Source organism: Hypanus sabinus, chromosome 7, assembly GCF_030144855.1.
Source record: "Hypanus sabinus isolate sHypSab1 chromosome 7, sHypSab1.hap1, whole genome shotgun sequence".
In the NCBI taxonomy this organism is placed as follows: Eukaryota; Metazoa; Chordata; class Chondrichthyes; order Myliobatiformes; family Dasyatidae; genus Hypanus; species Hypanus sabinus.
The window spans coordinates 55,346,875-55,363,123 of NC_082712.1; the positions used below are offsets into that span (position 1 = coordinate 55,346,875).

The 16,249-nt window shown below is 38.5% G+C and overlaps 1 protein-coding gene across 6 annotated transcripts in view; it reads right to left on the reverse strand.

Moving 5' to 3' along the window:
* The window catches only part of LOC132396779 (nuclear factor 1 B-type-like), a 286,826-nt gene that overhangs the window by 74,864 nt on the left and 195,713 nt on the right, over window positions 1-16,249 (reverse strand). For 5 of the 6 annotated variants that reach the window (XM_059974675.1, XM_059974673.1, XM_059974677.1 and 2 more), the window contains exons 7-8: window positions 5,617-5,745; window positions 4,408-4,595 (exon numbers count right to left, since the gene is read on the reverse strand). In XM_059974675.1, coding sequence (XP_059830658.1) covers window positions 4,408-4,595; window positions 5,617-5,745 — 317 coding nt within the window. The remainder of the gene's footprint in view (window positions 1-4,407; window positions 4,596-5,616; window positions 5,746-16,249) is intronic. The other variant, XM_059974676.1, reaches the window with a different exon arrangement.

Here is a 16,249-nt window from a genome sequence, read left to right on the forward strand (position 1 = left end):
TCTTAGCATGTGAACACCATCTGCTTCATTTTTATTTCTTCAAAGATGTAATCCTACCCAGACTGTTGCAATAACAATGACTAAAGTTTACAAGGCTCAGTCACTTAATTTAGAGCTAATTTATGAAATATTTTAATAAACATTAAAAGGAAATGAGAAAAGTTTAGTTGGAGCAATGGGCTATTTAATGATTAAAATATTTAACCCATCCCTCATAATTTCCTTCTGTCATTCCATCCACATTCATCTTATAAACTAGTATGGAATAGGCCCAACAAGCTACTTAACCCTTCCGGCACTGCAAAATATAAGACAAAATTTAACATAAGTTTTTCAGTAAATGTTACATCATGAAATATAATTAAAGTTAGGATAAAAGCTCAAATAAATTAATCAGTCAGAAAAAAACTCAATTTGTTAAAGCTGAGACAGATAGACATTATTTTGCAGAGAGCTGTGTATAGAAGTAAATTGAACTTGTAGCATTAAGAAGTTTTTTTTTCTATCACTAATGTGAAATATAAATTGAGTTTAATGTGGAGGTATGGGAAATGATCCACACTGTTAGGCAGAAAAGAAAAGCAAAATACTACTTAGATGGTGTAAGATGAATGCACAAGTATAGCAAGTAACCAGAAAGGCAAATGGGTTTTTGTTGTCATTGGAAGGAGACAGGTAAAAGAACAAACAGGGCAGCATTATACAGGGCTGTGGTGAGGAGAATCATGTACAATTTTGGTCTCCTTATTTCCAGGAAAACAAAGATTCATAAAGGAAAGTTTAAGCAGATTAGACCTATACTGTCTGGAAATTTGAAGCATGAAAGGATTGTTTTTAAACATATAAGTATTTAAGGGGCCTTGACAGATTAGACACAAAGTGTCTCTCTAGTGAAAGGGAATATAGACCTAGGGTCTATAGCTTGGACGTAACGGGTTTCACATTTAATACCGTAAAAGAAAGAAGCTCTTCTCTAGTCATTTATGAACCTTTGGAGTTCTCTACCCAAGAGCAACATGGCGGCTAATTCACTAGTACATTCAAAGCTGAGATAGACTGTCAGTCTTTAGGATATTGGGTAGGAAAGAGCAGATGAAGCCAAAGAGTGGGCCAGGCAAGAAGACTTTGAATGGCAGTGCTGGCCTCAGAGAACGTACTACTTACTACAGTTTCAACTTTTACTAAGAAAGAAAGTAACATATTGTACAAGCCCATTCCTCTTCATAGATTAACTCCAGCTACACAGAGTCCTGTCTTATGCCCTCCCTTGCCTAGAAAACATTCATCTGTAAGCTTCAAGAGTCGTCCTTCTTTAGGTTTATTGGGCACTAATGAAAAAAAATCATCTTGATCTGTACTGCCACCAATCCCATTCTTGTACATTGATAGTCTCCCCTTTCTTATATGTCGCTAACCTTCGCTTCTTTGTACATTCTTGCATCACCCTCTATGTCCTGTTAATTTAAATTTTCACCAAAGTGAAAATTGTTCAGAAGCAGTCAAAGTACTCCAGGTTCAAATGGTTTAGGGCACAGGCAATGCTATCAGATTATGACAAAGCAGTTTGCTGTTAAATCACAAATAAGGCATGTTATAACATCAGGAAATGACAAAATACAACTGCCACCCTGAGCAGTTGCAATGCACGAAGTGCTTACGCTAATGAATTTTGAGAGTTGAGAATATGGAAGAGTAGAAATAGTGTGTTCAAAGGAATTGGAGAGGAACAGTAATCCAGATTGAAAACAAAGGGAAGGAATGGAGAGAAAGGAGGGGGAATTAGTAATTAAAAGTAAGACTGCAATTAACCTAGATTAGATAGTTGAAAGAAATGGTCTGCAAGAAAATGAATCTCATGGTTGTATATCACGACATATATGTACTTCCATAATAAATTTGCTTTGAACTTTGAAGAAGCAGAGAGAATGGAGAGAACTGCATTCAGGGGCCAGAGGAAGAAGGATACCGTTAATTTAGAGTAATAAGGAAGAAATGTTCCAGAGCAGGAAGGAGGCAAACAAGAATCTAGGAAAGAAACAGCCATCTCTGCAGTTCCACATTCACCTCTGGAGTCCTGCACTCATCCCTGTTGCATCTGTACAGCAAAGACAGCCATGTCAGACTACTGCTTATTGACTACAGCTCTGACTTAAATACTATAATTCTAAACAAACTCATCATCAAATTCCAAGACAATGAGACATAGACACAGAAGCAAATATAGGCCTTTTGGCCCATTGAGTCTGTTCTGCCATTCAATCATGGCTGATTTATTATCCCTCTCAATCCCATTCTCCGACCTTCTCTCTGTAACCTTTGACATCCCGATTAATCAAGAATCAATCAATCATCGCTTTAAATATATCCAGCAACTTGGCCTCCACGGCCATCTATGGCAGAAAAAAATTGACAGATTCACTATCCTCTGGCTAAAGAAATTCTTCCTCATTTCTGTTCTAAATGGATAACTCTCTATCCTGAGGCTATGCCCATTTGGTCCTAGACTTCTCCCCTATAAGAAACATCCTCTCCACATCCACTCTATCTAGGTCTTCCAATATTGTGGTTTCATTAAGGTCCCCTCTCATTCTAATAAACTTCAGTGGCACAGGCCCAGAGCCTCATACATGATCTCTTTCATTCCTGGGATCACTATTGTACACTTTCCCTGGACGCTCTCCAATGCTAGCATATATTTTCCTCAATAAGGGGCCCTACTCTACTCACAACACGCCAAGTATGGTCTGATCAATGCCTTATAAATCCTCAGAATCATATTCTAGTCCTCTTGAAATGAATGCGAACATTGCATTTGCCTTCCCCACCACTGATTCTACATACAAGTTAACCTTTAAGGAATCCTGCACCGACACTCTCAGGTCTCTTTGCATCTCTGATTTTTTAATTTTCTCCCCATTTAGAAAATAGTACTCACCTTTATTCCTTCCCCCAAAGTGCATAGTGTATTTCAATTCACTGTCTAAGGAATTCATCTCCAGAACAGTAGGCAAGACAAGCTTTTCAAGGTGCCTTAGTATGTGTCAATAATAATAATCATAAACCATTAGGCAATGTTGCAGTGAGGGAAGGAAGATGGAAACAAGAATCTAACAAGGGAAGGTGAAGGAACTGCATTTCAGGGTAAAAAGGAGATGGTCACCAGTGATCTGGAACGTGAAGGAGCAGGTGATCAGTATTCTAGAAGAGGGAAGGATGGGAGCAGCAGTTTCTTTTCAAAGTCGGAAGCAGAGAAGTAACAATAATGTAAGGAATGTAGGGAATGGAGAGAAGCAATAATCAAGAAAGGGAGTATGGCTGAAGATGGGTAAAATGATTCTGCCAAACTGGAATGAGAATATAAAGATATTTGAGGGGAATGTATGGGACTGAATATGAACAAATGATCAGAATAGGGGCATTGTTGGTGAGAGGTAGGCAGATCCTTCACTGAGGCATTTTAGGAACAGTTGAAGAGGTGGTCTATCACACACGTTTTGCTGTTCTGAAAGTAGGTCAGACTAAGGACAAACAAGAACCTTTTAAGCCATGGATTTAAATGATCAATGTAGACTAACAACACAAGTAAATTCCAAACCTTTGGCAGCTGCTGTAAGAAGTGAAGAGATACTTAAACCTTTCACTCTTCGTGCAAGTTCAGACAAGTAACCTGGGTGTTCAAGCACACAAAACGCTGGAGAAAACAGTGTCCATTGAAGGGAAAAGGACGGACAATGTTTGAGGTTGAGACCCTTCAGGGAGAAAGGATATAGCCAGTTTAAAAGTGGGGGGGGGGGAGGAGTTGGAAGAGGAATTGGTGGGTGACAGGTGGATCCAATTGAGGACAATGATTATCAGGTGAGGGAGGGGGAGAATGGGAATCATGTCAGAAACTGGGAGGTGATAGGGGGAAATGACTAAAGCCCGAAGAAAATGGAATCTGAAAGGAGAGGACAGTGAACTATGGAACAATGGGAACATGAGAAGAGGAACTGGAGGGAGAATATGTGAGTGATGGGCAGATCAAGGGGAAAGTAAGGGGAAAGCAGTGGGATAAGGGGAAAAAAAGGAAAGAAAGGGAAGTGGTTACCAGAAATTAGAGAAAATGATGTTCATGCCGTCAGGTTGGAAACTACCAACAATGTGTGTACATAAAGACTCCAAGGCACACCACCTCATATCCCACTATGAAACTCCACCACCTCAGAGAAGTTACGTATGTATTTATAAAGGGAGAGAAAAACAGTGCCAAGGGTATTTGTTTATGATTTTCTGCTTTACAACCAGTTTTTAATGATGTTGTGAAATAAATAAGTTACACAGTAGGTCTTTGGCCAGTACTTCCAGCTCAATTATTGTAAAAAGATGGCCTTTCAATTGTCAAAAATTAACATTTCAGCATTAACTCACCTGGCTTGTTTGTGGATTGGATGGCCCACAGCCAAGTTGTACAAAGTTCTTTGCTGTGTCCTGAGGGGTAAGATGCGGTGGGTATCTGATTGTAGGATGTGAGAAGTAACTACTGGGAGCAGGAGGAAGAATGGAAGAGGCTGAAAAATGTAGCGGTGATGGAGAAGGTGGGCTTCTTGTTGAGATGACTAGAAACAGAAAAGAAAAGGTTAAAAAAATTGTGTATTTCCTTTATACCACTGGCCTTATCTGTACATCTCATATTTTCAGTTCCTGTAACATTGAACATTGTTTCAATATGATCTTATAATAGCTTTTGTATACTGCAAAGAAGGATAAAGACTTAAGGAATTATAGCTTAGTGCAGAATTTTTTCTAAGTAAGTCCCAGCACCCAATCTAATTTTCTATTACCATCGTGGTTTGTAATCAGTTTAACAGTTTGGCTATTGTGATTGTTTGAGCCTGTTAATTCAACTGTTCCTTTTGATGGATATTGCTGAAGCACACTTATTTGTCCTTTTTGCAGAGCTCTTTCAGAGGAAAAGTACTCGGAAGAGAATAATTCAATTACTATTAAAACACAGACACCATTCATGAAGGACTATATGCACATAATATGGCATGCTGAACTTCAAGATTTTTTTTCTTTTTAAAATCAAGAACATTATACTGTTCTACCATTAGTAAGCATGAATGTTGAATCCTTTGGGAAAACAAGCCATTGTATTTAACATTTTTCATTAATTATATTTACTATTGTGTCAATGTGTAGAGAAAGACAATGCAAGTTGATACAGATTTTTTCTGACATTCCCTCTTCCTTATTGTTTTCTTTCAGCAAACATACTCTGCATGTTTCCAAGTATCCAACAGAAATTTATTCAACAGTTTGGCAAGACCAAAGAGGTAACAAATATCCAGGTTCCCCTCAAACTTCAAGGCGCACTGCACAGCACAAAACAGAAGTAGACACCAAAGCAGCCACTCCTTGAATACTGAGTGCACCCTCCGACTTATGGTTTTGCACTGTGCAACAGCTAAAGTGGTCAAGTGACATGTTCTTGGTTGAAATGAAATCTCCCCAACCTGTTTAAGAGGAAAATGTAATGCGCATCATCAAAAGGACCCTGAAAGGATGGTGCATCAACTGTATTTTCCAATTTGTTTGCATTTATTTAAATCACAGATAAAGTATGAATTGAATTACCACTGTGTCCTGGGATGCCAGGGTGATGATGCGGTGGGAAAGTACTCAGTCGTGGTGATGAACCTTGTGGAGATGTGGGGTCACTATATATTGGCTTCTCGGGCTTCTTCATTGTAGGAGATGACATTTCTACCAAGTCATAGATAGAAATATGAAAACAGGTAAATACTTATATACAGGTGTATTAGGCCACTTTAGAAAGGCGTATTGTTTCAGTACAATTTTGCCTATATCTCTGGAGAACCTGCTATTACCACTTTTGGGTCAGTTGCTGTCAATCACCTGTGCGTGTAATGACCCAAAGCCAAACAAAACAAAAATAACAGAGAAATATGGTTAGTAAATGGGATCATTCTTAAGACGCAAAAACTATTATTTGGCTTACTCTTCTCACCCTAACAATCCAGAATTATTCATCAGCAAACTAAAAGCAAAAGACACAGTAATAAAATTATTACAACCTACAATGAAAATAATATTGCTGCTATTTCATCTTTTAACTCAAGAAAGGAATGAACAGATCGTGGCATTTTGCATGATTACATTGAAGTGCAGCCAATTTAGGGAATACATTAAATAATAAGGTCTCAGGAACAACAATAAATTATCTGACACCTTCCTTTCCAGTCTTGAAGAAGGGTCTCAGTCTGAAACATTGTCTGTTTATTTCCTGCTATAGGTACTGCCAGATTTGCTGTTCTCCAGCATTTTGTGTGTGTTGCATAAAATGTTCAGCATCTGAAGAATCATTTGTGTCTACCATTTGAAATTCAATTTGTTAAAAAGCTCAGACAGAAAAGAAACCGGTTTATATCTTTTTTATTGTATATCATCAGAAAAACATCTGAGTTGAAGTAATTGTGCTTTTACTATGATTATCATTTTGCACACTAACTTGCTGACTGTGAAATTAGGGAGTTTAATGATTCATATCTGACTTGTCCTCAATAAATTATTTTCAGTTCACTTACTGAAAGTTTGGAAATGCATACATGAAAATAGAAATTCACTTGCACTGGAAAATAACATCATATGGAGATCTTTGCCAGATTTTCATTGTATTCCGTGTAATGATTTGTCCACCAAAAGAATGAGATCAAAGTATTTTTCATGAAAACTTCCCACCAGAACCAGTAACTTCAGGAGGATCACACAGGATACAAATTTTAACACCGCAAATCAGTGAGTTGCTTTGTTATGTCTCCCCTCTTGCTGTGAAACGGGTCACCTCTTTATCCCTTATTAGGGAGATAGAGAGTCTGTAGTATGCCAAATACCAGGTGAACGAGTAGTCTTTGGGATACTGCAAGTCTGTGTCTTTATTGATGCTGTCTGCACACTTGAGTGCTTGATGGGGGGGGGGGGGGGGGGGGGTGCCGATTTTTTTTTGCTGGTGTGGTTGGGGCAGTTGTTGCTTTGCTGCTGCATATGATTGGGAGGAGAGACCTGGGGGGGGGGTGCTTTTGTGTTCTAACATTTAACTGTCATTCATTCTTTGGGGCACTCCTCTGTTTTGTGGATATTTCCAGAGAAGAATTATTTCAGGATGTATATTGTAGACATTTCTCTCACATTAAACGTACCTATTGAACCTATCAAAGATGTGCTCTGACTAGTAAAATGAATGGTCGATTCCTCCTCAAAGTATTGAAGGAAGTCGTAATGCTAGTTGAGGGACTCAAAATGTAAAGATAGTCAGATAGTGACTATGCACTCACTTCTCAGAGGCAGACCTGAGCACTCCTAAAGAAGAACGTTCCAGGAAGCCAATCAGAATATGGCATTGGGAAAAGACGTGGTCAAAGAAGTCAATGCAAACTGCTACCTCCCTCAAGTTCCTGGGTGTCAACATCTTAGAGGATCTATCCTTGGGCCAATATACCGAAGCAATCCCAAAAAGCATGCCAGTGGCTATACTTCATTTGGAGTTTGAGTAGATTTCGTATGTCACCCAAGACTCTTGCAAATTTGCACAGATAAATAATGCAGGGCATCACTGCCTGGTATGAAAGCTCTAATGCATATGACCAAAAGAGGATGCAGACTCACGTTGTAAACTCAGTCTGCTCCATCACAGGCATAACTCTCCTCACCACCAATGATATCTACAAAAGGCGGTTCCTCAAGAACGCAGTATCCATCAGAAGTATTTATCACATGCATATCAAAACTTACAGTGAAATGCATTGATTTTGTTAACAACCAACACAACCTAAGATGTGCTGAGAACAGCCTGCAAGTATCACCACACATTAAGGACAACCACCATCCACTACATGCCGTCTCCTCATTACTACCATCGGGGAAGAAGTACAGGAGCGTGAAGACCCATATTCAATATTTAATGAACAACCTCTTCCCTTCTGCCATCAGATTTCTGAATTGGGCAGGAACCTCAGACCGCTGCCTCGGAATTCCTCTCTCGCTAATTATTTATTTGTATGTTTATTTGTTGCAGCTTTTAGTATTGTGATTTTATTTGTTTGCTTGTTGTAATTTTTATGTCTTACTGAAGACATAAAATCTGTCGCAAAATAACAAATTGCATAACATTCTGTGTGTCAGTGGTAATAAATATAATTCTGATTCTGACCTAGTCCCAGTTCAAGAAGAAATTTAAGAAAAGTTCCTTGTATAACCAAGATCAGAGCTACAGAAACATATCCCACATATACAGTATGTGGTTAAACACATTTTCCATTACTTACACAAATATTTTACATATCCTTTGTTATTCAACATTATATACTAATAATCTGATATATTTTTAACATTCATATTTTTTGAAGAAAAAGGCAGTAACCAACAGCCAACTCTATCAGCACTCTATAAAGGACCTCTACAATGGTCAGAGTCTTCCAAAGGAAAGAGTACTTATGAATGTGAGCTCTGATTTAATGTAGAACATAGTAAGTTCAGAGTTCAATAATGATGGAATGCTTGTAATACTTATCCTCACAGCTGAACATCTCATTCTCAACTTCTTTTCTCACAGAATGCAGACCCTGGACCACTGCTGCATCCATTAGGGGAGCAAGGTGCCAAAGTGTTTATTCAGACAAAGCACCACAAAAGTGAGGTATGGCTTTGGTCTTACCTGGATTCAAAATTTAGTTGGCATTTTGCTTCAATTGTGTTTGTCACTTGTGTTTAAGCTGATGTTTAGAGTATCAAGGACAGAGTAAAGGGAACATGGAGACCAACACTTTGGGGTTGAGTTTCCTTTTAATCCTTATGATTCATATAAGATACACCCAACTTTGATATTGGTGTTTGTTGATTACCTTACAGCATTAAGGATGTGGAGAAGTCACCTCTCTGGTGTGCTGTACTGCCTAAGCAGAAGTAACATCCGCAGTTCTGTCACATCAAACAGCTTCAGCAATGTAACTGTACAATCTCAGAGGACTTGCAATATACTTCCATGTTAGACAAGGAGGATATCTTGTATTTGTCACAGATTTCATGGAATGAACGTCATGTTTATTTAAGTAATACAGATTGAGGATATTGCAACCATTGGGTCAAAGGCAGAATGCAGTGAATTGGGATCTTGATAGGACTGGCACTCAAGAGTGTTTCTTTTGTCCTGAATAAATTTGGGCTTCTTTAATATGTTCATTTGTTCATAGATGCAAGAAGGGAACATCCTTCAGACCTCATTTATCCAACATTATTACTGGCACTTGTGATGTGCAAGTGACACGCCTTGTGTCAAATGACCATTGTTAACAATTGATACATCAAACATGATCACAAAATACAAGCAAACAGGTAACATAAAGTGCTTTTTATTTTGCTCATCACAAGTTGTGACCTGAATTACACACAAATGGGGACATGACGTTATAGAATATATCTGCCGCATGACTGCATATTTGGGCTATGACATCCAGTTAGAACAATGTTTTTGCTTATCGTCTTTTTATTTGCATCAAATAAAGTACATTTATTACCAAAGTACGGATATGTCACCATTTTCAACCCTGAGATTCATTCTGTTGTGGGAATACAGAATATATCCATAGAATAATAATCACAACAGAATCAATGAAAGATTGCACCTACTTGGGCAATCAGCCAGTGTGCAAAAGACCATAAAATGTGCAAAAACAAAGAGAAAGAAATAATAATAAATTAATAAGCGATAAATATCAAGAACATGAGATGAAGAGTCTTGAAAATATGCCTATTGGTTATGGGAACATTTCAATGATAGGGCAAGTGAATTTGAGTGAAGGTATACCCTTTGGCTTAAGAGCCTAATGGTTGAGGCGTAATAACTGTTGCTGAACCTGATGGTGTGAGTCCTCAAGACTCCTGTACCTTCTTCCTAATGGCAGAGACAAGAAGAGAGCATGTCCTCATGGTGGCGGGGGAAGGAGGGGTGAATTCCCTGATGATGGAGGCAGCTTTCCTGCAACAGCATTTCACGTAGATGTGCTCAGTGGCAGGGAGAGCTTTACCTGTGATGGGTTGGGCCGCATCCCCTACTTTTTGTAGGATTTTCTGTTCAAGAGCATTGGTGCTTCCATCCCAACCTGTGATGCAGCCAGTCAATATACTCTCCACTACAATTCTATAGAAGTTTGTCAAAGTTTTAGATGTCATGCTGAGTCTTTGCAAACTCCTAAGGAAGTAGAGGTGCTAACATGCTTTCTTTGTAATTACACTTACATGTTGGGCCCAGAATTAGCCGAGTGAAATAATAACACTGAGGAATTTAAAATTGCTGACCTTCTCCACCTCTGCTCCTTCAATGGGACTAGCTCATGGACCTCTGGTTTCTTTCTCCTGAAGTCAATAATCAGCTCTTTGGCCTTGCGGACATTTAGTAAAAGGTTGTTGTAATGGTACCATTCAGCCTGCGACAGTCGGCAAACTTGAAAATGGCATTGGAGCTGTGCTTTAGCCTCCCAGCCATAAGTATAAAGTAAGTACAGCAGGGGGCTAAGTAAACAGCCTTGTGGTGCATCTGTGCTAATGGAGATTGTGGAGGAGATGTTGTTGCGAATCTGAACTGACTGGGATCAGCAAGTGAAGAAATCAAAGTTCCAGTTGCACAAGGAGGTTTTGAGGCCAAGGTCTTGAAGCTTATTGATTAGCTTTGAGGGGTTGAGGGTATTGAATGCTGAGCTGTAGTCAATAAAGAACATCCTGATGTTTGCATCATTGCAGTCCAGATGTTCCAGGGTTAAGTGAAGAGCCAATGAGATGCCATCTGCTGTAGAACTGTTGCCCTGGTAGGCAAATTTAATCGGATCCAAGTCAGTTCTCAATCAGGAGTTGATATGTTTCATCACCAACTACTCAAAACACTCCATCACTCACCAAATTGCTCCAGGTCACTGGTATAACTGAAGCCAGCGTGAAGCAGGCGGGTAACTTAGACTGCTGAAGTGAGAGGTCAGAGATCTCAGTGAACTCTCCAGTCAGTTGAACAGCACAGTCATTAATACTTGGCCAGGATTCCCATCTTGGCCAGATGCTTTTCATGCATTCAACCTCCTCAGGTCTGATTGTATGTCAGCCTCAGATACTGAAATCATGGATTATTTGAGGCTGCGGGCGTTTGTGTTGGTTCCTCCATGTTTTGACGGTCAAAGTGAGCATTGTGCTCATCTGGGAGCGAAGCCCTGTTGTCGCCTATGTCGCTTGATTTAACTGTACAATACAGTAGGTGAAAGTACTCAAGCTCAAACACAACTGTTCAGCATCCTTCATTGAATCAAGTTGTCTGGAATTGCCTTTGAGATGATTTTCAGGAGAGCGCACTTGGACCTCTTGTAACTTTCTTGATCATCAGACTCTCAGAAGATTGTAGAACTCATGGTTCATCCAGGGATTATGACTGCAGAAGAATTGTAATGACTTTGTGGGGACACACTCAACCACAACTGTTTTAGTAAAGTTGAACAACACAAGCAGAAGCTCTGTATCTGGAAACATCTAAGCACCACTGGCTCAGGCAGAATAGCTAACTCAGCTCAACCCAAGATTTAACTATAAAAGTAACTCTGGATTTGTTCCTTTGCATGAAAATTAAGCACAGAATGTAAAACTTTACCTGGAATAACCTTCATTAAATAAAATTTGATTATATTCAAATCATTATTTAAATCTGTAGCCAAAGCAATTACAACAGCATAAGTATCCTTGAGAAGAAGCAAATACTTTATGGCTGCACGTGGGGAAAGGATTATCAAATGATTTGTTATTTTTTAAATCTTTTACCCATAACAAACGTTATAATTGGAAAAATCTAATTGTTTTTTGCCTCAACCACTTACAAACTAAATGGGCAGTAAATTATTCTACAGAATATGCAACATACAAACAGAACACAATTTGATTGTGATTGTGTACCTTCTTATAACTTTTCCTCCACTCCAACTTCCTATTTCATTTTCTCTCATGAACTTATATATTTTCCTTTTGAAACCACTTAAACTATTTTTCACAAACACTTCCAGGGTAGTAGTTTTCCTACAGTTACTACTCTGAGTAAAGATCATTTGTCCTTCATTACCTATTAAGTTCATGAAAAAATGTCCTATAGTCCCTATTTTCCAAAACAAAAATAATCTCTTTGTATACTCACAACTCAACCAGGTAACTTTCTCCCCACACCAGCCTACAGAGCCCTTTGAATTTTATTCCTTTTATATATTTCAATTATATTCCTATGGAAATAAGTGAATATAGTCTTAGATTATTAAAGCTCTCCTTGTGCAACAATACTGACATCCCATAGATCTATCTGACAGATTCTCAACTCCAGCAAGTATATCTTGACTTAGGTAAGAAAATTGAAACTGTATACATTACTTCAGGTGTGGTTTCAACATGCCGTATATAATTGTAACAAGGCATGTAGACCCATATCAAGCCAACATAATATGTAATAAAACAACACACTTAACAATGTAAGGCAATCAAAAATAAGCATACTGCAATGATACTTCTAATTCTTCATCTTCATACACTACTGTGTAAAAGACTAAGGCACATATATCCAGCTAGGGTGGCTAAGATATTTGCACAGTACTGTACTAATTTGTTTATCGCACTAGACTGCTGCCATTAAAAAAAACAAATTTCATGACATGATTGAGTGATGTTAAACCTGATTTTGACGTGGGCTTCAATTGTGGACTGAGAGTGGGAAGGGGGTAGGGAGAGGGGAACCATGGTTGGGAAAAGGGGAAGGGGAAGGAGTGGGAAGCACCAGAGAGACACTCTATAATGACCAATACACCAATTGCTTAGAATCGAATGACCTTGCCTGGTATCTCAGGGATGGGCCTGTCTGCACCCGCAACACCACATGCTCCTGACAGTCCTTCTCTGCCACCTGCCTCACACCCATCCTGTCATTCCCTACTCTTGCCATTCTCAATATCCTTTGCTTCCGCCAGATTTACAACCTCATTTTGCTCCACGATGATAAATACAGTACTGTGAAAAAGTCTTAGACACCCCAGCTGTGTATGTGCACAAGGCCTTTGCTCAGCACTGTAGATTATGAACACAGAAACATGCATTCAGTTCAACTCATCCATGTTAAGAAAAATACCCATCTTAGTTAATCCCATTTACCTGTGCATAGCCATATACCTCTAAACATTTCCTATTTATGCAGATTGCCTGTCCAAGTATCATATAAATGTTGCAATTGTTTCTGCTTCTACCACCTGCTCTGCAGCTTTTTCCATATACCCACCACCCTCTGTGTGAAAACCTGCCCTTCAGATCCCCTATAGATCTTCTTTTCCTAGCTTAGACTCCATACTCCAGGGAGAAAGGCTATGGCTATCTAACCTATCCATACCATTGTGCTACTTTCCAAATTGGTTTGCTGAAGTTGACAAAGAAGAAATGAAAGTTTTTCAGCAGATTCAAGAGAGTAAATGTCTCCAGTTCAGTTGCTGTGCAGGATTTACTGATCAAAACCTGGCTACTGCTTTGAAATCCTTGCGTATTACAGGGGATGGAATGGTGGGGGGGGGGGGGGTAGGGTGCAGGAAGGCAGGCACAATTGAATTTTGCTAGAAAATAGGTGCTGTACAGTCGCTGGGTAACAAAAGAAAAATCGGGCTTGGTCACTAAGCTCTGCCCAGGGGTTGTGGGCCTCTCCTTCAGTATCACTCTTCTGGAATTAATATAAAAGTGTCACATGACTCTGACAGTAGACATTTTTACTGACAAATACTGCTGTTGCAAGACTGAATGAAAATTAAGCAGAACCTTCAGATAAAATTAGCAGAGAAAGTGATTCAACTATTTTACTTCCAAGCATTCCCAAAGTGCTTGATTAGAATTCTCCCTGGTTATTACTCCCAGATAGTCTACTCCATTTAATATGTTTCCTGCACAGATTCATTGCTCTTTTCTCCTAACTTTCCTTTTAAGCTAGAGTTTCTGCTAATTACAGTTATTCTTCTTACTCACACATTGCTAACTATTTGCAAGTGCATTTCATTTTTGTGTGTTCTGGCCATGCTTATTACAGGCACCAATTTATCAAACTGCTGAATTACTGCAAAACTATTTTGGCCAAGGTAGTGGTGACTCACTGACAAACATCTTTTGTGTAAACTTAATAACGGGTGGGGAATATTAGTTTGTCCGCTAGTAATTATTATTCAGGTCCAGCAGTTCTGCAGTAAGTCACAAAGGACTGGTATTTAAAACTTGGCCGTACAACATACAAGTGCTGTTCTTGGGTTGTGAAAGCTTCTTTGTGTTAGAACAATTTTTCTGAAGTATAAATAATATATTGTTCACTAGATTTTGGCATTTGTCATAGTTAATATCATTTAAAATATTTTTAAAAGTCACCATTATTAATAAATTGCCTTGTGAGCATTGATTCATGACTTCCACTCCGTTAGCGAACAAGAAGACTGAAACTTTTCGTGAGTTGAGCGAGTGCATCATTTGAAGCAGTATTTCCAGCAGGATGATGTGCTTACAGGCAGAAATTTAAATAGACTGATTCCCAAGCATAATGCAACTTAGTGCCTGACAGCCTCCTTCCCCCCCCCCCCCCCCCGTGAGTGTAAGTATTTTTTATGTTAAGACACAGTGGGGTCTTCAGACAGTTGAAGATCCAGTTGCTAAGCAGTTTAAAAGCAATGCAGTGAAGAACGGTTGTTTCAGATGTGCTGTTGCCCAGTCAGGCTGGTTACACATACTGGTATCTGTAGCAGCTTAAGCAAAAATAAACTAATGCCAATCACAGATTGCCGCATACAGTTTCAAAGTCAGTCATCCCTACGTAAGATGATAATGTCCTTATAATATTTTTAGAACTGGATTTCATCTTGACTAACTGCTCATAAACTAAGCTTAAAAATCAAGAGGGACAACACTAAACCAGCATAGCTACATCCTAAAAACAGATTATGTTCATCTTCCAGTCAAAACAATGGGACTGAAGCCATAGCTAACAAAATAAATAAGCTTCACAAGGGAGAAAATGTCAAAAGTTAAACTGGTGTACTTGTTGGATAAAGATTCAATCTATCATACTCCATAACCAATTTCAAAGACTCCTTAAACTTTTGCCCTTTCCATCTTGAAGATTACTTTAATTAGACACCTCCATTTAGTGAAATGAATCAAGTGAGTTTGAAGAAATTAATATCTTGTAAGGAGTTATCTCTTCGAGAGAGACCTTCACATTGCACTCAATCTAATTTAACCTTCTATGCACTGAGCACCCACATCATTTACTGAAATATAACTAAAATTACTTTTACCTCATAATTACAAATATTTCTGCTTTAGCCCTGTATTATCTCCTGAAAACTTTTTATTGATAGTTGCAGGATAAAATAGGTTAATTTTAATATAATTACAATAATCCACAAGGTGATTATTATTATTATTATTATTATTATTATTATTATTATTATAGTCCAATACAGAAACACAGAATTAAAGGCCTATGGGGTTCAGGTAGTACCATGGATTAGTTAAGAGACTAGAATCAGTACAAAGATAAACATATGGTTTTCAAATTGCCAGACTATTACGGGTGTGATGTCACTGGGTCAGATACAGGTTATTCATTATAAATACTAATGGTTTAAATTAAAAAATGTTATATATCCACATTTGCTGATATTACAAAGTTAGATGGGAAAATACACTGTGAGGAAGATGCAAAGTGTCTGCAAAAAGGGCAAGGAGGCAGCAGAAGGTCAAGGGGGACACTCTGTCAATGCACTGGTACAGTGTGACAATGTCCAATTCAATAGAAATAACAGAAATAGAAGGTTTAAATGATAATGTACAAAGAACATTGGCATGCTGGTTTTTGAGAGGCAGAGGGTGATCATGCAGGTACAGCAGTGATTAGGAAAGTGCATAGTTTAATAGCCTTTAATTCACAGATTGGATTGGAAAAAGCAATGCAGTTTAGTTGGAATAAAAGCACAACTTTCTGGAAATGCTCAGACTTAATGCCTCTGATTTGAAATATTAGCTCTGGTTCTCTTCCACAGATGCTGCCTGACCTGCTAAGTATTTCCAGTATTTTCTGTTTCTGTTTCAGACTACAATCATTTGCAGATTATCTTTTTGTATTTCCACAATAGCTGAGATTGTGCTTAGCTTTGATGAGACT